Source organism: Phaenicophaeus curvirostris, chromosome 1 (genome assembly GCF_032191515.1).
Source record: "Phaenicophaeus curvirostris isolate KB17595 chromosome 1, BPBGC_Pcur_1.0, whole genome shotgun sequence".
Taxonomy (NCBI): Eukaryota; Metazoa; Chordata; class Aves; order Cuculiformes; family Cuculidae; genus Phaenicophaeus; species Phaenicophaeus curvirostris.
In genome coordinates, this window is record NC_091392.1 from 155,804,353 (window position 1) to 155,830,307 (window position 25,955).

The 25,955-nt window shown below is 37.0% G+C and overlaps 1 protein-coding gene and 1 pseudogene across 1 annotated transcript in view; one reads left to right on the plus strand and one right to left on the minus strand.

Annotated features, from left to right (window-relative positions):
* Nucleotides 1-25,955, plus strand: part of GPC6 (glypican 6) — a 747,001-nt gene that overhangs the window by 524,679 nt on the left and 196,367 nt on the right. Inside the window, exon 4 of the mRNA XM_069878658.1 lies at nucleotides 20,412-20,577. Coding sequence (XP_069734759.1) covers nucleotides 20,412-20,577 — 166 coding nt within the window. The remainder of the gene's footprint in view (nucleotides 1-20,411; nucleotides 20,578-25,955) is intronic.
* On the minus strand, nucleotides 9,958-10,101 carry LOC138716922 (U2 spliceosomal RNA; annotated as a pseudogene).

Genomic DNA, 25,955 nt, shown 5'->3' on the forward strand with positions numbered 1-25,955 from the left:
GATAATGGAGATAACAATGTGAATTTTAATTTAGAGTTTGTGAGGCAGAAGCTGTAGTGCTCAGTTTCACATAAATGCTTAGATGAAAAATAACAGCATGTAGCAAAGACAATTTAAATTTCCATATGTGATAATCAGAAAATTCTTGTAGTCAGGTTTCTGTTTAAAAACATTTTACTAGTTGAATGTTTATAGTAGAAGAATTATTATATGCTTAGGAAAGTGTGTTTGATGAAATCTCATTTGGGAGAATAAATCTTTTCTATAAAATTAAAGTTGAATGTCATGTCAGTTTAATAATTTTTTCTATTATGATTATCTTCATTTACTTTTCACAGAGTTAGTGGATACATCAAAATGGGAAAATAGAATCTGGCACCTATCAGTGATAGAAGTAATGCTTTTACAGCAAGCAATAACAAAGATTCATAAGGAACTGCAATAACAAATTTTATACAAATAAACCTTCCGTGAGTTTGTGTCTTCTTGCTGAATGGCAGTCATTAATAGCAAGACATATCTGGCTTCATGAAGAGTTCTAGGAAGGCTTGATTCACTGTTGTAACTTTATTAATAAGAAATTGTGAGCCTGAATTAACCAACCAGTTTAGATAAGACCATCTGTTGTCTAATAACTTGTGACTGTAATGTGAATAGTTGTTTTGTAGTGAGTGTATTATGAGATGAAGGATACGCAGATCCTAGTTTTGCCTCATTAGCTTCTAGGAAAAAAAATCTAGTTAGCTTGCCAGTATGGAATGTGTATGCGTTGGGGTTTTTTAACTCTTAGTTCATCCTGTGTAAAAGTAGACCCCCCATCTGCATCTTCTCTAACATATGATCATGTCAAAACCAAAAAGAACATGGGGTATAGTGAGCATTTTAGAGCAATCTTATGGTCACTTATTAGTGGTGATAAATCTATTTTGTCCTTGCTGGATTCAGTTTGGTGCTACTAGATACCCTGATTGCTGTGAAGATGAAATGGCAGGCACTAGCTTATCAACATTATGTCAACATTATTTGGTTTTGCTTTATTTAGTTGCCCTCTCTGGGCTAATACAAGAAGCTAATGTCAGCTAAGTACTGAGAGTGTTGGAAAATGGTTGCTTTTATGTCTGGATGTTTAGCAATAACAAAATGGACAAAGCACATGTAATGCTGACTTGTCAGCTCAAACTCTCCCATATCTCTTTCAGTTTTTTATATTGATGTTAAATAATACTGCAGAGTAGATGAAGCTTTACTATTTGCTATCATGCTGAATTTTATAGCAGCAGTGTCCAGTTAAGTAAGACGGATAAATATTTTCTTTGGTCATGCAAAACCAGGCATTAATCCATATGCATGGAGATTAAGACAGAAATAAGTGCTGATCTGTATGGCAGTGAATTTTCTAAAAACAGATTTAGAAGCATGTTGTGTATTTTTTACCAGTTCCTTGATAAGCTGTTGCTTCCTCTTGTGTCTAAGTGTCTTTGAATCCAGGAAAGTGAAACAAATAGGTAACAAGGGATATAGTGCTACTAATTAGAAGATTGAACTAAAAATTGTAAATTATGGTCAATAAAACATAGCCTTTCAAAAACTTGTTCATACATCCTTAGGACTCTGTGTGATTTGGAGTGTTCAGTAGATCCTGGCCAGACAAGTTCCTATTGCTCTCTACAACTACCTGAAAGGAAGGTGTGGAGAGGAGGGTGCTGGCCTCTTCTCCCAAGTGACAGGGGACAGGACAAGAGGGAATGGCCTCAAGCTCCGCCAGGGGAGGTTTAGGCTGAACATTAGGAAATAAATTTTCACAGAAAGGGTCATTGGGCACTGGAACAGGCTGCCCAGGGAGGTGGTTGAGTCACCTTCCCTGGAGATGTTTAAGGGATGGGTGGACGAGGTGCTGAGGGGCATGGTTTAGTGTTTGATAGGAATGGTTGGACTCAATGATCCGGTGGGTCTCTTCCAACCTGGTGATTCTATGATTCTATGAATCTATTTGCATAGTTTTGCAAGTCTAAATTTAGAAAGTGAAATGAATAATGAGTATTGGGAACCTCTGCAAAATAAGACAGGCCGGAGTTTTACATTTAGTAGGACACAGGCTGTATATGACACTGAAAGTGTTGGATGTCAACAGAGCAGTGCACCTTGGAGTGGTCACAGCTACCAATATCAGAATATCACAAAGATCTTGAGTCTCTTATTAAATGCAGTTCCTTCATTTATTTATACTGGTATCTGTACTTCCAAACTGCCTGAAACAGTAGCACAATATATTACAGAGTAACACTGCAATGAAAAAAAACTCATGAAGGAAGCCTAAACATACAAGACACTAAACTGCCTTTCACTCCTCATAACTGAGTTCCTTGCAACTGATATTATTATGCGAAAAAATACATCAACACATTTTGTGTTTCCATGTCACAAAGCATAGATACAGGAACATAAACCAGCAGTTGACACCAAGTTCTTCATCCTCCCTTTCTCTCTGCTCTGTTGGTGCCTTCTTTACACTCTGCTGAGATTCAGGGACCAGTGCCAAGTCTGAGAACTAGAGCATCCTCACAGTAAACAGTCGGCTTTCCCGTTTCCTAGTCAAAGGCAGAAAACAATCCAGTATCTTGCTGAAAGTAACTTGACCAAGCATGACACCAGGATCAAGGTGAGCTGTCATATGTAGGATGGGGGTGGACCTCAGAGCGAGAAGAAAGTGAGGGCATGCTGAGCTCTGAAGGCCAGGGTGCTTCGAAGCATCTATGAAAGCAAAGGAATCTGAAATTGATTCTTTTAATAGAAAGATCCAGCTATAGTATTGACTTTCTCAGAGAGGGAGGATAATGAGTTTTCTGTGCAACTTAATGAAATACAACCAGAGAAAAAAATACATAATATGAAATCTTTAGACAGGATTGAAAGAGCATGTTTTGTATTTCCAGAACAGTAAAGATTCATTGTGGTTTCTCATTTCTTAACAAACCCTGAAGCGAAAATGCTGTCTCTCCATAAAACCCAGTTTATCGATCTGGACAGGGAGCTGCTTTATGTTTGCATTCACATGGTTTTAAAGCTGTAAAATAGTATCCACAAAAATTTCTGAAACAACTCATTTTTTAGTAAATCCATAAAGAGATATAAGGAGCAGGAAGCCTTTTGTATTTGCAGGAGCACAAAGTCTCAGCTAGCAAACACAATCCAGGCAAAATGAAAATACATATTGAGGGTGCTGATCACTGACTTGCAGAAGATCAGAAGGTTCTTTGGACATGAAAAAACCTCACACATCAACAGTAGGCCTAAGATCATAAAAATAATAGTGCAACATTTTAGTAATGTTCAGTTCATTGTCTTGCTATCTTTGTAAGTTTTTTTCTAACATATTTTTGCATTTATTACTAATATTAAAAAGCAATGTTTACTTCCAAGTAATACATAAAGATTTAAGTAAAAAGAAGTTGCTTTTCAGCAAAGGCTCAGATTAGTTAAACTTATAACTAATTTTCATTATGTTGTGGAAAATATTTTTGGGCAAGAATTGTAAGTAACACTTGTTACCTTTTAGAATTGAAGATCATGTTTTGTATATGTGAATTCTGCTGAATATGATTGATCCCAGAAAGAAGCTATAGAAGCCTTTCGAGAGGGGAAGAAAAAAAAAGCTTCTATTTTAAAGCCAAGGTTATAGTCAAGGTTAATTTAGGGTGTCATGAAAGTGTGACTGTGACAAGATTTAGTGACAGTGCATGGGCAAATTAATGCAAGATCAGTGGCCTGACTATTGATTCTTATCATGGGACCCTGCTGAAATGAAGTCATTATTTAATTACACTTTTACTTACACTATAAATGGTTCCCAGAATAGACCGCACTCAATTTTGATGTCTGCAGCTACATCTTCACTTTTCTTTTGTGTTCATAAGTGAGTAGGGAATGAGAATAAGCACTGAAGAAAATTTTCACTTATTATACTTCACATGCTGTCATTTTCCCACATAAAGTAAGCAAACAAATGTTTTCTTTCTTCCATTCAGAATAATCTGTGATCTCAATATAATTCAAATTCTGAGTAGAGGAAATGTCTTGAAATCTCTGAAGATTTTCTGACCAAAATTTCTACATATTCCATTCAAACAAATGAAGATTTTCCTGCTTTTCTTCAGCGGTTTAAAACATTTGTTTTTCACTGTGTCTAGAAGTAGACTCTAAAGTTCATGCTAAAGCAAGTAACTGAATTGGGAGCTACAAGAAGTGAATAAGTACTTTATTGGGACATAGGATACAGCAGAAAGGACTTTGTAATAGAAATCTACTAGGAAAGCTCAAACATCTATAAAATGACATCAAAATTCACTGAACAATCAAATTACATTGCTTCCCTATTGTGTTGTTGATGCTTTGATTCTGAATCATAAACGCAGATTCAAATTTGGCAAATTTATGACTAACAACGAGTCATCATTTATTCAGATTTAATTTGTCTGATGGACCAACCCCCACATTTTGTTGAATTACACATATTCAAAGACTTGACTTTTAAGAAAATGTAATTGGTTGTCATTATAATGTTATTATCTGAAAAATAATATGTAAAAATGTGTAGAATTTGCATTTTAAATGCAGGATTACGTTTGTCATTTTAGAACACAGAAGCATCGAATTCTGCTCTTGTTTAATACATAGTACAGTGCAAACACAGTCTTGCTCAGGACAAGAATTTTAAATAAATAATAAATATATTAAAGGAAAAATCACAGCTCAGTTGAACTCTGGTTTCATCAAAAGTTCATAAGAGATTTAGATTACTATTAAGTAAACAAAGGGAGCAAAATTAACTTTTTTTTTTGTTTGAATCAAAGTAATATGTAAAACCAACCTGCAGAGTTTAATATGATCCTCATTGTACTCCACCATACTTACGAAAGATTCATCTCCATGGCCTCTTTTTTGTCTTCTATACTGTATTTTTACTTAAACACATGTTTTTAAATATGTTAAAAAATATATAAGTCTCAGAACATAAAAGATAATAAATGTAATACATGAAATAAACATAGTTTTCTGCAAGACAATGTACTGTGTACTCTTAGTGAGATAGAAAATTGTTATTAGTCCATGGTGTGGACTTTTCTCCTGCAGATGTTATTCTCATTTTAAAATTTTTACTGAGAGAGACATAAAAAGTCAGCATATTAGATGAGTAAGTAACAATAGCTTCTTATCATAACCATCTCCAATTGCTGCTTACTAATCAGACATTCAAAAAATAAATAAAACACAATGCATAAGGGGTTTGCTTGCTAGTTCGATATCATGTGACTAACCATTGAATGATAAAATAGGAAGATCATTATGTTAAAAAACAGAAGATTAAAGACATTTCTTTTCTCTGTTGTGCACCTAAGCTCATAAGTAATAGTGTTAAAATTTTCGCATCTGTTTTCAAATACAGAGAGAACATATACATCTAAATTGGAGAGATAATATAAAATGGTTTTCTTAATGCTTTTCCTCTAAATGGAGAAATCCAGCTATAGTGAAATCATTTCTGGTTCACGTTGTCTTTCAGTGCCCTTGACAATTGTAGAGTTTGAGAGAGAGAGAGAGAGAGAGAGAGAGAGAGAGAGAGGTGCTTTTGTATGCTTCAATATTTCAGTCTTGGCTCAATGTGTTTCTCTTTGTCAAGTCTTTTCTTTTTAATTTTTTTAACTTTTCTTTATCTTAATAGGTGCCCAGCAGTTCTTTTTTTCCAACCTCTAGCAGCAGCAATGTCACTAATCTCACCATTTTACGTGTTCACGCAGCCAGTCAGAAGTGTGCTGGGCAGAAGAAACAGGAAAACGGGTTGTAAAAGACTGATTAGAGTAGAAACCCACTTCCAAGAGTCATTTTATACAAAGAAATTTTTCTGCAGCATTATTGTGTACTTTGCTATTCCAATGTTATTTGCCACAGCTGTCTTTGAATTTTATGTACACAGTCATAGCCAGTGGACAGAACAGCAGGATTGGCTCTTGTGCTTTGGCACACAGAAAAGGGCAGGTCTAGACCACCTGACATATCACAAACTTGTAACTAAAACCTGACCTTTCTATATTAAGAAAAGATTCAGCCACCCTCACAGCTCCAATTCTATTCTCCTTGAAAGCCTAGATATTCTCCTACAAAAAGAGAAAACAAAGTCTGAGTGAATTTGTTTCTGAGGTTAAAGGATAGTGAACAAAACAGAAAACAATAGTACAGGAAAAGTGAAGGCAAATATATATATATAGTATTTGGTGTAGACATTAAAAAAACTCCAAGATTTGCAATTTGTGTGTTTTATAATAATTTATTGATTATTATAACTAAAATCTGAGACTCATATATACCTACCTAAACCTAAGACTAAATAAGCCCTGTGTTTGTTTCTCTCCGTTATCTCTAAAAGGGTAAAAATAACTACATCCGACGTTGATGCCTAAACTGTAGATTTGTACACTTAAGTGAGATCTGTCTAGCTCAAAGTTTATGTTAGGAACAGTCCATTCACCTGCTGCAATCCACAGGATTATATCCACAGTGAATGAAGGATCCTGGGGCATGGCCCAACATAGCCACTGTTCAGACCAACCTGCTTGTGAAAGGTGCTTCAAGTGTGGAACATTTTCAGGTTGTTTTTGTGACCTCAGGTCAGGTACCATGATGAGCGCATGTAAAGTTCTGTGACAGATGGCACAGTGGTTTTGCTTTTGATTTTTTCCTCAGTGTTGTATGTTTTGTTCCTCCATTCTGGCAGCTCTAGTAGCACAAAAGCATCTGAGCATGCTCAGGGAAAAGGCTTCCAACACTAGGAGAACAGAGGGATGGGAGACAGCAAGATAGGGAGGGATGCTGTGAAAACCAAATGGATGCAATTGAGGGAAAGTTTTCCTATAACCTAAGGGAAGACCTTATTACTTTCTACAACTACCAGAAAGGAAGGTGTAGCAAGGTGGGTGTCCGTCTCTTCTTCCAAGTAACATGTGATAGCATGAGAGGAAATGGCCTCAAGTTACAGCAGGAGAGGTTTAAACTAGATATTAGGAAAAATTTCTTCACAAAAAGGGTTGTCAAGCACTGGAATAGGCTGCCCAGGGCAGTGGTTTAGTCACCATCCTTGAAGGTACTTAAAAAGCATGTAGATGTAGCACATAGGGACGTGGTTCAGTGGTGGACTTGGCAGTGTTAGGTTAACATTTGATCTCAATGATCTCAAGGTCCTTACCCAACCCAAATATTTCTATGATTCTGTGACTAGTTGCAACTGGAAACCAATTTTACACTTGCTAGACTAAGTAAAAAAGATAGCAGAAAGATTCAAAATATAGCAACCAGTCCTTACCTACGCTCTTTATTCTGGAAGGTTTGCTGGCATGGAAAACTTCACATTAGAAGTATTGCTTTATAAGCTCTAAAAAGTGTTGAAGTTCACATTTTTTTTTTAATTTCATTTATTCAACATCATGATATAACAATGTCCATCAAACAAAACATACAGTTTATTTTATCTGATTATTTGTCTGTGGGTAATGTATCGTGTCATGGTATAGGTTTCTGGGACTGTGGATTGAGATGGATTGAGATGCAGAGTGGCAGTGGCAAAATTAAATGTAAAATAAGCAAAAACAACAAAAAAAGAACTACTTTTATACCATTATTTTTCTCTGTGAATTACAAAACTGTCTTTTGATGAGAGTAGGGTAAACTGGATGTACTCAGTTGAAATTGACCTCAATAATTAATTTTGAGGTTATACATCAAATGACATTTTACTGACATGGGGAATGAGCAGTTGATCCCGGTTTATTCCTTGGGTGAGAGATCCTCGTGCTGCAGAATCCAGTAACTGTTGGCTTTAATTGGCTGTTCTGTTTAAAGTACCTTATATAGAGATTCTGAAAATAAAGTAAACATAAGCAAATGTACTCTTTCTCTTGGTCTAGAAGCAATCCTTTAAATCCAGGCATTGGCTGGAATGTCCAGGAGACCTTGCTCAGCTTTGAGCTTCACTGCATTTATCCTTGTGAAAAAAAAAACTTGAATCTTGTTAGTTGTCAGTGCAGCATTTGTTCCATTCACTCCTCTGCTGTTTAAGAAAGAAAAACAGGAATATTTGCCCTCTAATTTTTCATTAGAAATGTTTCAGTGGCCCTATAAAACATAAATCTTTTAGAACTGGTATTCTATTTCTGACATTTGTTTCTAGAAATACTGTCAGAAACAGTGTACTCTCTGCTGAATGGACAGGCACAATGAAATTGTACCATTTTATGATGGTTTGTAGACCCTGGACCAAAACTGTGAGGTTCAAAATCTGTTCCAATACCCACCCTTAGATACACAGGACACTAATGTTTGTGGCATTTCTCATATCCACCGGAAAATCTGGCCTCTCTGTCGAAGGTTTACAGTAGTGCTAACTTCACAGTGATATCCCTGTTGTCTTCTTCACTGAAGGTGAGCATTCCTGTACTGACAAGGAAATCTCTCCCAGCTTGTGAAGTACCTTTGTGTTCTGGACCTAACTGGGACTTTCTTTACTTTTAAAAGGTTTGGAAAGAGTTTGTGGTAATATAGCTGACAGTTCATCCATACCGGAGATGGTAATGATTAGACATCTTTCAGTAGGCATTATAAATGGATAGCTGGCATTGAGAGTGCCTTTATGGTTTGAGCATGTTTATCCTTGTGGTTCTGGAAACCAGACCACTAGGTGGATTGTATTGCTGTATATAAATTTTATTTCTGCATGTTTTATAAATCATGTGGCTTAATCAGATAAAGACAGATGCCATGAAATAGCTTAAATACAAATTTACTGTCAGGTAGCCATTATACAATGCTGTATTGTACTCTTACTGGATTTTCTAACTTAGCTGGAAGCAAATTCAGTCATTTGCCACTTAGAGACATGGGTCAAATTATCAGCCAGTCTAATATGTGTGGTCCTTTCAGGTTCAACATGAATGAGGATTTTGCTATCTAGCAAGGACTGACATCTCACTTAAACTACAGAATGCCTTTCTCTTTTAAAAAGAGAACAGCACACCAGAGGAGAAATACAAAAAATCTTGTCCTGGTCTGGCTGCAGGTGTACTTAGGACCAGTTCAGTCCACAGTACAATTAAGTCTGTTCTAAATTATTTTGGAAAGTTTCCAGAAGTTTCTTGTGAATCATAGAATCATAGAAAAACCAGGTTGGAAGAGACCCACCAGATCATCAAGTCCAACCATTCCTATCAAACACTAAACCATGCCCCTTAGCACCTCGTCCACCCGTGCCTTAAACACCTCCAGGCAAGGGGAATCAACCACCTCCCTGGGCAGCCTGTGCCAGTGCCCAATGACCCTTTCTGTGAAAATTTTTTTCCTAATGTCCAGCCTAAATCTCCCCTGGCGGAGCTTGAGGCCATTCCCTCTTGTCCTGTCTCCTGTCACTTGGGAGAAGAGGCCAGCACCCTCCTCTCTACAACCTCCTTTCAGGTAGTTGTAGAGAGCAATGAGGTCTCCCCTCAGCCTCCTCTTCTCCAGGTTAAACAACTCCAGCTCTCCCAGCCGCTCCTCGTAAGACCTGCTCTCCAGCCCCCTCACCAGCTTTGTTGCTCTTCTCTGGACTCGAATGACACCAACAGGGACAAGGGCAGTCATAGCTACAAGCCTTCCTCATATCAACTGTGTCTTTAACCCAAGATTTCAGGAGTCCTCCATGGAAAGCATAGCTGCAATGTCTGCATCAACCCTATGGAGTAGACAGGCTCAGCAGGGTGGGTGGCATTGAGGCTGTTGATTGTATCACCAGAAGATCTGTGGAAGCATCACAGGAATAAGTTCCACCTGAAAAAAGGCCAAAGTACACAGGGTGATTTTATGCGTGGGTATCACATTCTGACACAAAGGCACCATGTGGTCATGGTACTTGAAAGCACTACAGTTTTGGGTTGATGCATGGAGTTGATGAAGGAAGCAGTTACTCCTTTCTATGACCTCCAAATCCATTTAATATAAAATCTTCAAGCTAAGGATGTATCAGATATTAAAGTGATAAGGAAAGATGATGCACTTGATCTTAGCCAACAACTGGGAAGTGTGCATCTGGGACAGGGGCTTCAGTACATACTGCAGAGCACTTACATCCCACTGAGAATGATATAGGATCAATGCTTTCAAGGGCTGTTGACAGATCTAAACCATAACACATAAATGAGTGATTTCTGCACTTGAGAAAGTGATAACTGTAAATCAAGATGATTACTGTAGCTTGTAGTGATAACTGAAATTGTTGTTTTTTAAATTACTAGGGAAAAATGTCTGAGAAAAAATATAATCTTAGTCACTATTTTTTTCCTAGTTTAATTTCTTCTTTTAATTTTCACATTTTTAGATCTGCTGCCCTTCAGGCCCCAGTCAGTTCAACACAGAAGGCATTTTCTTACTCAGTTTTGGATAAAGAAAAACAATTTAAATAACAGCTTGCATGTTGAGAATTTATGAGGAACAAAATATTAAAAGTAATATTTTCATATACTTGTAGGCTCTACTTCTATTTTGTACATCAGCTTAAAATTCACAGTAGATTAAATTAAGATTTAATACTAAATTTTACATTTAGTCTATCTCTATGTAAAAGGAAAAACCAAATCTTATTGTCAGATATATTTCTATAGGGTAGATTTTGATCTGCTGCCTGCAAGTGTTAACCAATAATCAGTCTAGACCGAACACTTTTTCTTTCATTCAGTACTTCATTATTTCAAACCAATGCTACAACGTCCTAACTTTCTATTTGAATATTTTTTTTAAAATTACAGTATCTAAGCTATAATTCTATAATACTAGGTATAATAGAGGTATTGTAACCCTTCCGTTAACTATCAGGGAACAAGACAATGCATCTAATTTCACTATACATGTACATGATTTTGGGGATTGAATGTTTATGTCGACATCAGTGTGAAGGAGGAAGAAAGTTGGATCTTTTACACGGCACTGCTTTTTGTGATACAACACAATAAAACATTCTCAGGGAAATTATATACTTGACTTCATACCATGTACTTATACACTGCTAGTACTTTGGCCCATGTTTTTCTGTAGTGCACAACTCAGAGACATAACCCTGGGAAGAATCCCTGTTCTTACTGTAGAGACATTAATTCCCTTGATTATTTTCAATTTAATCACCTTCCTGTGTTTCTCTTACAGTGATTTGGAAGAAGGACTCACAGACATTAGAGAGGACTCCTATGTTGTTACATTTGTTTCTATAGGCAAAGAGTTATCAGGAAGGGAAATAAATAAAATAAAATAAAATAAAATAAAATAAAATAATGCTTAAATGATGGGAAGATGATGCAAATTTACTTTGTACTATGCAGTTCCAAAAGCTGCAATTGCAATACTCAGCAGAAATGTGGGCACACATCCCATAAACAGGCCATTCCAGACCATAGTCATCATCCCAAGGTGCACTTAAGCATCTGTTAAATATTTTATATATGGCATTTATATTTACAAGCAGCTTTGTGAAAATCTATCAAGACCATTTATAAAAAAAAACATAAAAGAGGAAATGCTAATATGGAGCTAATAAGGTGATCTCACATGATTTGGGCCCACATAATGCAGTGGGCAATTATGGATCCTATAAATAGATGGTGAACTATTTATAAAGCATCTCCCTGCTTCTGTGTACCCTGAATATATTACCAAGACTTTATGTATCATAACGAGGAGCCTGTAGCTGATTATTAGAACACAGCCATGTGTCTGACTAGATCTTTGTTGAGATGCCTTAAAAATCTGCTACCCTTCTTCACGTTAGAAGTCAAGCAAATAGTTTAAGATATTCCTTTTTTATCTCTGCCACTTGTGTATGATCCACACAGAACTTATTTTACTGTCCTGCCCATTGTGCTACATCTTGTTCTTCATTCACATCAGGAAATTAAACAGGAGCATAAGCAAAGCATTTTGTTCTCGTGTCCCACATAACCAACATCTTGCTTTCCACTGGACTGGAGGGTCTTCAGCAAATAGTCAGTCTTGAAAGCAGGCTTTGCATTCCTTCCTGAAGTGATGACTGTATTTTTGTAATCGTCTTATCTCTGACAAGGTGTGACTACTTATTGCTAACAGACTTAATGTTTCATTTCAAAACCCAGCACTCTTTGGGTTTTATTGTTTTGAATTTAATGGAGAAGGCCCAAGAACTTGGACAACTTGAAAAATGGAGTTTTGTTTCTATGGAGATCCCTTTGCTTTTTTTCCAAACAGCCCAGGGCTGCTTATGTCATTTTACCCTTTGAACTCACTTGACAGTTGTTCCATGGGGGAATATAATGAAGCTCAGCAAGCAGACAAAGCCATCAACCTTTGAGCTGCCTGCTTTGCTATCCCTACAATATAATTTCTCTCAATCTAGTAGAATACCCTCCTAGTCTAGTACTAGTCCATCCAGTCCCTACTTTTAGTTGCTGTGAGTATGCAGCCCAGACAATTCATCAGTCATGCAGGAAGGCACCTGTAATGAATCTGCATATCCTTACTTGCTGTGTCTAGGAGATCGTCAGTGTCAACAAGCTCAGATAGTGATCACCTTACAATTAAAAAAAAAGTGTTTTTTGCAACATCACTCCATCCATGTTTCTTGGAGCAGGAAGGAGCCTGGAACATGTTGGGTCAATCTGTTGTCACTTGTCATCTCAAATTATTGCATAACATATCATTGACCAAGACTGCCAATATTATGTGTGCATTTATTTCCTTCTCATCAGGGCTAGTGTGTTCTTGCTGACACTGCACAACTAAGACATCCTACAGCCCTCGGCACCATTCTGAGCTTCATGCCCTTTTTAAGTCAGTAAAACACAGGTCAACGAGCAATACTTACTTGTGAGTACTTGCAAGTGGTCAGAGCAGTTTTGCTGCTTTCTCTCTTTATTTGAGAGAACTGATTTTCTTCTCAGGTGTTTTTCTGTTTTGCACTGTGTATCATAGATAGGCAGTCAGCAAGACTGCTCTCAGGTATGTAGTCTGCATTTCACATTTCTTGGGTATTGTAGGTAGGACTGACTTTGACCAGTCCTCACATCATTTTTTTAATCCAGATTCTGCTGCACATGTCTAACTGCTCAATTTGATCGTTATCCCCTGCTGTGGTAGCTCTTCTTTTTTTCTACTTCAAACCTTCCTCAGAGTTTTCCCTCCTGCTTATCTGGGGGTTTGATTTCCAGATCATCAAGGACCTCCCCTTCTATTTCTGATTTGTATCTGGGCAATACTTAACCTACTTCTCTGCAACAATTTTTTCCTCTCAGCAAGCACAAAGCCACTTTTGTTTGATTATGCAGAGCCTAGTCTGACATTTTTTCTTCACTATTCTTTCTTAATGCCTCTTTCAACTTGACTCTTCTGACTGTTCTACAAGGCAATTGCACATCACTGCTCAGTAACATCTGGTTTCTAGTTGGAAGAAAAATGTGGATCCTTCTTGCTTAACTTTAACCGTATTCATGAAGATATTTTCTTATGGATTAGTCATTATAGTATCACAGGGGAGATTAGTAAGAACCCATTTTAGATGCCTATTTTTAGGCTGCACTGAATCTTTTTTATAAGAGAATGTAGGTCAGATTTTGGTATGTGCCAAGCAAATCATAGTGAGTATCTCTTCTAAATGGATGGACTTTGTGGATTTTCTTTTTGCTCCCTAAATGATTTGAAGTAGTCAGTTTTGGGGGAGGGGTTCTGACCCTGTTGCTTGCAGTCACATCCTATGCTATTTTGAGCCCTGGAAAATATAGTACATGCTTTCTTGTTTTAAGAAAACCAAGACCCTTTTATCCAGTGCAAACCATAGACATTTCTACATAAGGCTGGAAGAAATGAACCTGTTCCCTTTTAAGTGAGATATGGTGGTGTTTTTTCTGTGGGAAGAAAGTAGAGGAACTACTTTTTATTAAGGGAGTGTATTATACTTTATGTTCCAAAAGAGATGGTGGGATTTGAAAAGCCTAGCAGCTGTGAGATTCCTTCCTTATTTCTGTGTAAGAGAAAACTTCTCATCTCCTGGTGGTGGAAGGAAAAAATATTTCAAAGATTTCTCACCTTAGCTTTGCCCTTGAAATGCTGGGAAAAAAACAGATGGAATCCATACCTCAAATTCTTTTTAATGCTAGATAACTCTAACAACAGATGAGAAAGAGAAATATTTTCCAGAAAGTTTACTTGGCAGATTTTTCAGTTCAGTAATATCTCATGGGATGCAAACTCCCATACCCTCGAGTATTTTCTCAGCTTCCACTATTTTCAGTCTAAGAAATATTTGTTTTAATCATATTTATAATCAAACAGCATTTTTCCACCCAATTTGTTTGAAATCGATTATGTCTTTCACAGGTGAAATGGGATTTAAGAACATCATTTTAATATTTACATTTGAGCATTTTATTTTATATAACCTAAATTGAAAAGAGGAAATGCTTTAAAACATCACTCAGAAGTGTTTTGAGAGCTGAAAAAAATAACTTTACACAAAATAACCTTGTGACTGCAGCTTTTCAAGGGGTTTTCTAAATTTGGATTTTCTGTATTCAGATAATCTGAAAAAGTAATTTTCCTAGTTTCCCAAAAATAGGAGAAGGCGGTTTTTTTCCTCTGTAAATATAGGTTCAGCCTCACCCAAGTAAACATCTGAATAATTTGTCCTTGTGTGTTTTGCCCTTGATTTCTGTGAGGAAATTGTGAATTTCCACAAGTCATCTCTCCAGCAATGAATTAGTATTTGATGTACAACCTCATGATGCAATCACCTGGATACTTGGAGTCCTTATTTTCCTACAGACAGTTTCAGAATTACGTGTTATGATAAGTTGGGCAAATCACAGATGAGTGTGATACTTATGAACAGCGTTGAAAAATTCTGATGCATAACTTTGAGGCTTTTATCCATTTAAATACCTTTAAAAAGGTGACACATTTTTCATGTGTAAAATGGAGGAGCAATATTTGTCCACTTTATACACACACTGGAACAAAACTATAGATGTACTCAGACACCAAATAAGTATGAAAAATGCCTCGAATTTTAAAAAATGTTGGAAAGAAACACTTTTTCCATATTTCTTAAGATTTCAAAATTTTGGAGAGTAGAAAAGGACATCTTAGTTGGATGAGAACAATAGCTGAATGTTCCACATTTTTTTGAAAAAATTAAGGTGGCTCCTCTGAATTACAGAGCAATTTTTACTTTATTTTACTTTACGTTACTGCTTTTTTACCAGACCATATATACCAGCTACTTTTCCCTTGTATAGATACAAGTAGGAAAACTGCTTGTCAGTGTATTTGATCCTTCTAAAGGTTACCAGTTGTTTAATCAGTTTGTCTGATATTTTGTATCAGAAAAAAGATTTATATTTGTATATCTGACAAAGCCAATGCTTTTGATTAAAAAAAACAGGTCAAATATATAACAAAGCAGTCTTTGCAAAAGCAATGTTACAGGAGAGTACAATTTCATGGCTTTTACCCAAAGAAGTTTTCTCCTCAATTATTTATATTTGCAAGTTCACTGTTGCAAAGCCTGTCTACTAGATGAAATAATATTCCTACTAGAATTTCTGAAGTGGAAAACAAGTGTTCAGTAATGAAGCCCTTAAGAACTTTGCTTTTTCATTTTTTTGCATGTATGCAAAAACATACATCTAGATAAAGCTGAAGCTGTCAGAAAATGTTACTAAATGCAGTAATGTAACATGTCCTGCAGCTACCAGACTCAATTAAAGCTCAGAAAGGCACTTTTTTGATGTGCTGAATTCCACAAACACATATACTAAAATGAAGATGTCCTAGTCAGTCACAGAGGCAGCATGATATAACTGATCACTCCTCCATAGCAGTTTCCCGAGTTATGTCATTCAATGTGATTTAATTGATTTATAATATATGATTTACGTAGGGACTAGTTATTCCAAAACTTTGAAGTCTGTGCAAATTTCTCTGCTGTGATTAGGATAGAACCAATTGCAATATATTTTAGAGGAGAGAAAAAAAAAGGAAAAAACAATCCATATCCATCCACAAATGCTAGTTATGGAAAAAACATTGAAACTCCTGAACTGGCAAACAGCTGTCCTTAGAAAATGAGGATTTTCAGTACTTCTATATGAAATTAATATCTGCCTTTTGAGTGATCAGCAGAAAGTATTATTAGGTGCGAGAGACTCTGAATAATTTTTTTCAAGATGAGAATGAGAAATGGGCTTTGAAAATACATTTCATGGCATTTACCAGCAGCAAGAAGTAGCAAGACAATTATAGGTGGTTGAAAATCAAATTTCTCTGATAATCTCCAGATTTCACATGTTAATAGCTTTCAGAAATACTCACATGACAAGTTGAGTAATTTTTATGGTTTTGTTTTTACCAAGATTTCAGAATATTAGAGCAAAATTTGACTGGTATTTTTGCATGAAAGACACTTCAGCTGCTGTTGAGGAAGGAAAAAGATCTGACTGTATTCCCTGAAAATAAAGGTACCGTAAAATAAGCTGATGCTGAGAACTGAAACTCAGCTGCCCACTGAAGGCTAGATTCACAAAGGTGTTTAACTGCTGTAACACTGCATTTAGCTTTTAGCCTTCAGACTTCCAAAGTAGCTGAGTTACTTTAATGTTTCCCTGTGCCATGAACAGGAAGGATTGGTCATGTAAAGGTTCATCAGTACTGCTAAGTGACAGGGGAATATGAAGAAAGCTTAAGAATGGGACTTATCGTATGCTCAGGTTATAGCTTAATTGTTAGTCCTCCTCTTGCGTGTGTTTTGACGTCTCCCTCTTGCTCTCTCCATACAATGTCTGTGCACTGTTTGGAAGACAAATATCACCTCCAGAAAGCTGCATGAAGGTACCTATTTTGTTTTGGTCCCCTCCCTTCTTTCCAACACTAATCCAAGTGTAGTCTAAGCACTATCAAATGTAACCTGCTGTCTCACTTTGAAACTGCAGCATTATATTTAGCTTCCTGTTATTCCCACTGCCTCCAGTATTGCCTCCTGTTATTCCAAACACTTTGAGTTGAAAAATACTCCCACAAAATAATTATTATGCATTTTAATCACTCAGGCACCAGGTGGGACCCAGAGGAGATGTAGTGCCAAATACTATGTTGTAGTATGGGATGTGCTCATGTTGGAGTGGAAAGTGCAGTAAGCAATGTGAGTGTAAGCCAGTCTCTGCCACTCGGCCTCAGAGACAGCAGTTGATCTGTATTTGCATTTTTTTCACCAGCATATCCTCTTCTGAAATGAAGGCCTGCAACATCCAGCTTGGTCAGCAAGGGATGCTGGTGCTGGTCTTTGTCAGAGATACAGATATGTCAGAGGCTTCCATAGAAACTTTCTCCATCTGTTTTCTGCTTGGAGTCATAGCTTGGCCTTTTATCTTAAAAACTATATTACTTCTCTCTAAACAAAACTCAGGGCACCTTCATTTCTTGTAAAATGCTATTTATAATGCCAACATTTTGCACAGGGAATATTAAAACATGTACACAAGATATGGCACCCAGATCTTGCTCATTCTTTTTGAGTGGTAAGAATTTGTCCTCACTAGTTCACTGTGGACTATGTGTGGGAGTACTCCGGTTAAAGCTATTCTGTAATGCAACAAGAATCCAAGATTCACTGGGCCAACATAGATATTCTAATTGGCCTTCAGGGTCCTGTCCTAGCAGCTCAGGAATATGATTTGGACCACTGGCAGAGAAGGACATGATAGCTAGTTACCTTTCAAACTGGTGATAAAATAAGACTCATATAACTATTTATTATATTTTATTTATGTAAATATAATATAAAGATGAGGAACTTCTTCTCTAGCTATGCTTTTCAAGAATGAAGTTGCTAGGAGGATCTTTTGTGCAAGGTCAAGATCCTGTACAGGTGCTGTCAGCACAAGTACTAAAGGGGATTTAGGAAGGCATGGGCAGGAGAACATGTGGATTCCAACTGAACTTAGAAGTGAACACAATGCTGACAACTTGGCACTGACAAGACCTCTCAACCTGGAAAGAAGCATATTATAAGCATGAAAGGAACACTGCTGATAAAACTCATTGCCCACAGACAGAAATATTGCTGGCTTTAAGCAACAATTTCAAAGTAATTTTGAAAATTCCATTGTTGACCATAAGTATTTATTGTCTGCTTATATCCCACTTTGGTGATAATCTTTTTGTAAAAATTGGCCTGTTCTAGGTTTGCAGGTATAAAGATAAAACAGTTGGATAAGTGACTAAGAAGTAGTTCTCAGCAGTGGAAATAATGAAGTCCAGTTTTCCTTATTTGTGTTTTCTGCTGTTTAATAAGGTGAAACTTCCCCCTGGTGTGTTTTTAACCCATGTGTCATTCACAGCATCATTCCTCCACATGGATTCATTGATATCTATAAGGAACTGACCTCATGCTTCAACCTTTTCCTCAATAAAGGCACTAATAGGGCCTTTCTCCTTTTCTTCTCCCAGCTGTCTGTTTTCAAAACCAATGCAAGATCTTAATGTACTGAGACTTTAAGTCCTCAGTCAGATTTGATTGAAATTAGGTTACAGGTTCAAAACTAGTGGAAAAGGATGGATAAATATACCTTCACACACACCCTCAGTGTGTTGTGCGAGTAAAGTGCATTTTCCTAGGAAACCAAGGCAAAAATCACTTTTGAGCATACTCAGAAGTATCTGCTAGAACTCTTAGCAGTGAAAATGTCTGGTGTAAAGAGTATGTTCTGCATAGCTCTCTAAAATATCAGTGACTTAACATCAAAAAGGGAGAAAAGAATTCCAGAGAAGAAGAAGGGCAGTGCCATTTTAGTTTTAATCATGATATTACAAACCACATCATTCAGTTTAGCACACATTGCCACAGAACAAAGTCAGATTCATGCTTTTAGCACAAGTTACCTTGAATGCAGAAAAACCTTCAAATTCATTTTTGCATTTATTCATAAACCAATGAAGTGAGTGAAAGGAGTGCCTTTGCTTTGCACTCTTTTGTCTATGAATTTTGAAGTCACTGAGGAACCTGTGGCCCTTTGTCACTGCACTAGGTTGTCACTCCAGCACAAGAAACTTATGCCCAGCTGCACCATGACAAGATGCTATTGCAAGCAGTACCTAACATTCACTTTTAATTCAAGGTCAAATTTCTGGCCTGAAAATGTACATTGTAGTAGCAGATATGATTTTAAAAGTCTGTGATGAAACAATTAAGTATGGAAACGAGCGGATAAGGAACCTTACATGGTTGTCAAATGTGACCAATCATTCAGTTTAAATTTAGATGTGGAGGATTCAGTGAATGTCTTCCAGAAGATAATTTATCCCGCCCTTTCAGAAGTGGGATACAGAAACCACGCAAAAAGGACCTCTTTCTATCCACTGAGCATGGACAACACATTGCTGAATAGATGCCCAGGCTTTTGATGACTAAAAAATATGAGGTGAAGGATCATGAGAAATAACAGGGAGATCCTATACAAAACCCCTTCCCTAATCTCCATGCTCCCTCTCCAGGAAACCCACACTCTTCTAGTGCAAACTTGTAACTTTTGTTACTTCAGATTTATATCTACACACTGATTCTTCTGTCAGCCATGCTCAGTATGAATGACTATGACTGGAGATCCTAAATTCATTAGGTGTCTTTCCATCCACTCAGGTGGCTGTTTTAAGTTCACCATATGCAGCCACGTTGTGCCATGCTGATACGTAAATTGAAATGCATTAGGCTGTTTTCTATAATGCTTTTTATCACTCAAGATGTTGAAAGCATACAAAAAAAATAGCCTGTCTGATCTCTTTATGAAATTGTTTGAGAAGACAGAAGGGTATTGTTGTCTAAAACCAGAATGATTTCCCTTTATTATGGTGCAGTTCCTAATAATTTTATAGAAATCATCCAGGGTATTCTGGATTTACTGTTCTTTAACAAAGAGGAGAATATGATCCAGTGACTGACAGTTGTAGCCTGAATAGGAAGTGTGGGGTCTCCTCAGGATCCCCTGTGTTAGGATCAGTTGGTTACTGTCCAGACAATCCCCTGGATGTTTTTCCTTTGCTTTCCAGTAGACCTTGTGTGGGAGGGCTGGGGAGGCAGGCAATGCCATCAGTAGGAGAGTGTTGATTTCAACATTCTTGAAAATCATGGCTGGCTGTGCTAAGTGAAGAGAATTGGCAGGAATCGGTTAGTCTCATAGGAAGGTGTTATTAAGGGTAGAATTCTTTTCACAAATTGCCCCTTCTGTACTTATTGCTTGAGAGGCATAATCTCAGCGATCTCGAAATTCACAGAACAGGAGATTGATTTCCTCCTTTTTCTTTTTCTTTCCCCCCCTTAAACTCTGCAGGTCAGTCCCACCCCTGGGTGCATCCGGGCGTTAATGAAGATGTTGTACTGCCCTTACTGCAGAGGACTTCCCACTGTGAAACCTTGCAACAACTATTGCCTCAATGTAATGAAGGGCTGCCTAGCAAATCAGGCTGATTTGGATACTGAGTGGAATCTGTTCATAGGTAAGAACAGTTTAAATATTAGCAGAAGGAAATGCTGGTAATAGCAAACGCTTGCAGAGTTTTGTGAGGCTAGAAGAAGACACTTGATGAATATTTGCAATGAAGCAACTGCAGATGCACATCACTTTCTAATTGACCTTTCCTGGCTTGCAGTAAGAAATTACTCTTCCACCTCTGAGCCAGTCACGTTCGGTACTTCATATTTCCAAAGGAAAGATGTGATGTTACAACTTCTGAGCTGAATTATTACATGGTCTGTAAAATGTTGAGAAAGCTTTGGTTGAGGATTTGTTAACAAGCTTAACGTGGCAGAAATACTGTGTGTTACAAGTGAAAACTAGGTTTTTGAAAGCTGAGAAGATAATAACATTTTATAACATCCAGTCAACATATATTACAACAGCTGCCGTTCCTAATTCTGGTAGTATATAGGCAAAAAACTTTAAAAGTTACATTCATGAGAAATTATTAATTCCTCATTCTTGATTAAAATATGTTAATGTCTCCCCTTCAGTGTACTGAATAGAAAGTACCAAACATGCAATCAAAATGTTAGAATGGAGCAGAGAAAATTAATATAAGGGGAAATGCTATTGCAGTTTTATTCACATAATTCTTCACTCAAATAAACTACAAAAAAACAACCCCAAAACCCAAACACACACAAGAAAGAAATCTCCTTTAAACAGCCACTTAGATATCCTCTAGCAAAAAAGACTCCTGGTAGAGTAATATTTATCAAGAAATAAGAGCTTCAATTTGCTTGTAATGAGACATAGGATAAGATGAGGAAATAGGCAAGGCTAATGATAATATAAAAAGAATAGAAATAGGTAGTTACACCAGTCATTAATGAACATCATAGGCTAGATTGGATTTCAGGAAAAAAAGGCTTCTGGAAAGCATTCAATAAAACTCTGTTTATTGCAACCAAAGAAAGGAAATATTATTTTTTTACTTTCAGAAAGACAAAATATGAGCAATCTCATTTTGCTTCATTTCAAACCCCGCTGAGCCACGTGACTCTGAAAACTTGACTCCAACTCATTCATGGATTTTCACTTTACTCTTCAGAGAGGTGGTGCAAAATGGATAGAAAGAAGATAGCAGGTTGAAAAATTAATCAGAGCATGAAAAGTAAAAAAAATTGCTTTGAATGTGCATTAAAAATAGCATAAGCCAAAAATGCAAACCAATGATAATAGAAAATTATGCAAATAAACATGCCTTCTCAGTCTCTTGTACTGGTTAAAGGAACTGACATCGGAAGCAGCACTGTATGTAGGGATATCTGTGGGTTTACTGTTGTGAAAAGAAGTCAGTTCATCATCAGAAGGCTAAGAAGGAGCTGATGGGAAAACAATGTTGACCTATTAAGGACAATGCATAAGCTACTTTCCCTTCAAAATAAAAGAGTAAGTAAGAGCTGAATTGTCACTAATTCTGATCAGAGAAAATAATGTAGGCCTTTAGGAAAAAGAAAAGAGTTTTAACTAAAATAAACAGTAGAGTTTTTATTAAGACAGGAACCTGTTCAAATCAGAAGCCAGAAGGTAAGATTTCAGGTCTTAGGAGATTTCCTTTTCTGGTGCTTTAAATTCAGTGAGAGTGCTGGGAAGGGTGAGGTATGTGTTGGAAAGTGTGGAAATGCTTACAGATTCAGACTTCCAGTGTCTTTGATGCAAAGCCCTTGTCTCCATCAATATCTTTCAGATTTTGATTGCTTCTGTTCTCAGAAAAGAAAAACTGCATGAAAGCTTGTACATTAAGTTAAAACATGGTGTTAATTTATTAAATACTATGTAATACTTCCTTAAAGGAAAGCAGGCTGCTATGCAATTATCCCATTAAGTCAGTGATGACAAGGCAGTATAAAGTACAAATACATCAAGACATATCTCTTCTTTCGTCCACCTACACAAATTTCCCTGTAGAGCTTGGTAGAGGAGGGAATAGAGAGGGAGAGGCAGAGGTTTTCCTGTGTTTGGAAAAGGTATTCTGTTTTATCCCATTTTTGAGGTTTCTGACAGCTTTGCTGGAGATGAGGGTCCTTAGTCTTTTTTTATGAAAGACTGAAATGCAGCAAGTTGTCTCCATCTCTGATAGCTGCCAGAAGCTTTCTAATAACACATGCAATTCGCTTACTACTGAACACAACAGAACTTCTACTCACTGAATTAAAACGAACAGCAGCACTTTAGAGCACCATTGAGCTATGAAAGATTGGAAATTATGCATGAGCAGTTTTCATCCCTGTTTTGAAACTAGGAACCATGCAGTATGAGAAAAAAAAAAAAAAGATAATTTTGTGCACTAACAGTCTGCATAGGCAGGAATCCCAAATGTTACTGCATATTCATATACAACAGGATAGTTTTGCTTAGCTCATAATCTGTGTATTGCAAGATCATTTTGGCAAAAGTTGGTACTAGGAGAAAACTCCCAGATGTGTTTGTCCATAAGTAATTAAATACGGTAGTTTGGACTGCATGTTTTAATATTGTTCTATAGTTACTGTAGTTGTCCAGCAACACCCAAGATCTGCAGGTGAGGAAAAGCAGGGAAGTAAGTGGGCTCTCTGACAACAGGATGTGTTACGTATTCCACCTAGTTTATAAATACAAAAAGTTAGGACTGATATCACATTTATATAGCACTAATAAATCTTGCGTCTACTTTCAAAGACAAGGAGAGTGGGAGAGATTCCCCTAAACATCTGGTGCTTTCCAAGATTTTATAGACTGTGAAAACTGGTAAGAGGTGAAACAGCTGCAGCAGCATGACACATAGTTTATTATATTTTTCCAATTTGTGTCACCTTAAGGTCTGTGTCCTTTTTTGTGTAACAATTCATTACTTGCTTTTTGTATTTTGTTGCCTTCATTATTGCACAATAAAAGCCAAATGTAGCACATCTCATTCTAGCAGAATTCCTCTGAAACTCAGATTCTGCTTGAGAAAGGAAGAAAGTCTTTAGTAATTCTATTATCATTATAAAACTGTGATGAATGAATGCTTCTTCCTGGTGTCTGTATAAAATATTTACAAGGTATTTAAAAACAAACCAGCCACGCTGACTTTGAAAATCCATATTTTGACACAGCTTGCTTCTGATTTTTTCCTGTTAGTTACCCCTCATAATCTTCTTTGCACCAGTCTAAAGCAAAGTTAGCAAATGCAAGATAAAAAGAATGAATAGGGTAACTGTACTGCTGAGGAAGGAGATTGCCTCAGGAGAGGAGCTAGCTGATTCTGTGGAATGGGAAAAAGGGGATTTTCTCTGTCTCATGGCCCAACAGATACAGTCAAAATTATGCTTCTCTCCATGGAGCTATACCAATTAACACTGATAAGGATGGGGGATCCCACTCTTCATTCTGTCACAGAAACACAGAAGAGACAGAGAAAGCTATTCCCACTTAGAAAGATTCAAACCCAAACTATCTTTGGGAATTACACTCAATTTTAACAGTACTGTTATCTTTTTTTCTCTAGATACACTGTATTTCCATCCTTGTTTCTATCTTGAGATTCTTTGATGTTCGTAACATTAGCTTTCTCTACAGTTGATCATAAAATTCCCTTGAACTGCTCTTTTTCTCAAGCAGGAATGTCAGTCGAAGAATGAGCTCCCCTTAGTGGACACCACAGTTTTGCTTGATACCCTCATTCAGCTTCAGAATAAACACCTGAAAACAGAAGATTTCTATGTAAGCATGTGGATCTCATTCTGTGATTCAGAATGGCAAAGTGGCCATAACCCATTTGTTTTTTTTCACGGGATTTCTTTCACAATTAGCAGTGGCGTTAATTTTGCTCTGTCTTGAGACAAAAATGCAGATAATAATAAATCCACTTGTCACGCAATGTTGTGAGCCAAATATGATGCTCCTTATTTAGAATAATTCAGATCAGCAGAAAAGTAAAAACCCAGGTTTAATGACAATAATGACTGTACCTGGACTTCTTTTATGGATATCTAAAGCGAATCATAAATGCTTTGTTGCTGTATTTTGTGACAAATTGTACGCTAGTGTAGTGTTTGTGTATAGTCCATGGGTGGCCTTGCAGTCCATGAAGATACACCACTGCAAATTTGTCTATAGCAGCAGAAATTACAAGTAATATTTTTTTCTAGAAATTAAGCAGTAAATCAAACACACCTTGACCTCACTTCCACGCATTAATAGGTGGGAGATGGTGCAAAACACTTCAGAAGATGTGCAGTAACAGAGATGTGTGAATGTTTGATTCTGACAGCTCGGGATCACCTCATCCCTCTCTGTGAAAAGTTGACAAGGGACTTTGGCACTAATTCATGTCCACAGCCATCCTTCTGCCCAGGCTGGAAAGCAAGTGGCTTGCTAGCAGTATATGCAATACTTGGCAGTCTCTGTAGTACAGCAAGGCAGATCAGCATGTGGCGTGTTCACACTGTCGTATTCAAGGCCGGCTAAGTTGACATCCAGATGCAGAGTGCCAGAGCCACCTTTTACTACCACCACCCTGCTAGACTTCAGCCACAGGAGAAAATCACATCCACAAGGTTTCAGCAAAAGCTTCTTCTGCCAGTCTTGAAGTTATTTCTCTTACTGTCAGTGCAGCAGCTTTGAAAGACAAATAAAATTTCTCATTATTGTGCTCTAAGAATCCCTGTTATTTCTTCCCTCAGTGTGACTCAGACACTTACCTTAGGAGACCTCATCATTTTAAGTAAAATTCCCCATCAAAACTTTATTTATTCCTAATGAGACTCTTTTAGGATGATGAAAATATGCAGTTGGTTTTATTTACTGCTTACAAAAGCCCTCAGGACTCTGTGTTTTCTCTGTTATACGCACAAGCACAAGGATAAACATTTGTCTTTTAATGTTTCAAAGGCCCACCCAGATCTGTCTTTTTTTGCAAGAATAACTGTGCTCTTCAATACTCACTATAGTTCATAGGAAAAAAAAGTCTATAATTGTAACAGTAATTCTTCACAATTTTCATGTTCCTACGTGTAGACCTACTGTAATTAAACACAGCCATAACTTTGTAGGCAGCTACATATTAGGTTCCTGAAAATACAGATCCTTTGAATTGTATTGAGATAATATTCAAAATATATAGGGGCTTTGCCCCTTCTTTTAACTGAAATGTACATCATCTGTTACTTCTACTTACCCTTACACACTACAGACCAAAGGCTCTATCATGGTAACTTAAAGCTAAACTCAAGGATTTTAGCAACCTTGTTTACCTGACAATTGTATTTCTTCCCTCTGCCATCCTCCTTCTTAATCATTACTTAAGAGTATGTTGTGATATTTATTATATGCTAGCATCTTGTAAGGGCTCTGGGAGAAAAAATAAGTTATATTATATATATAAGTTGC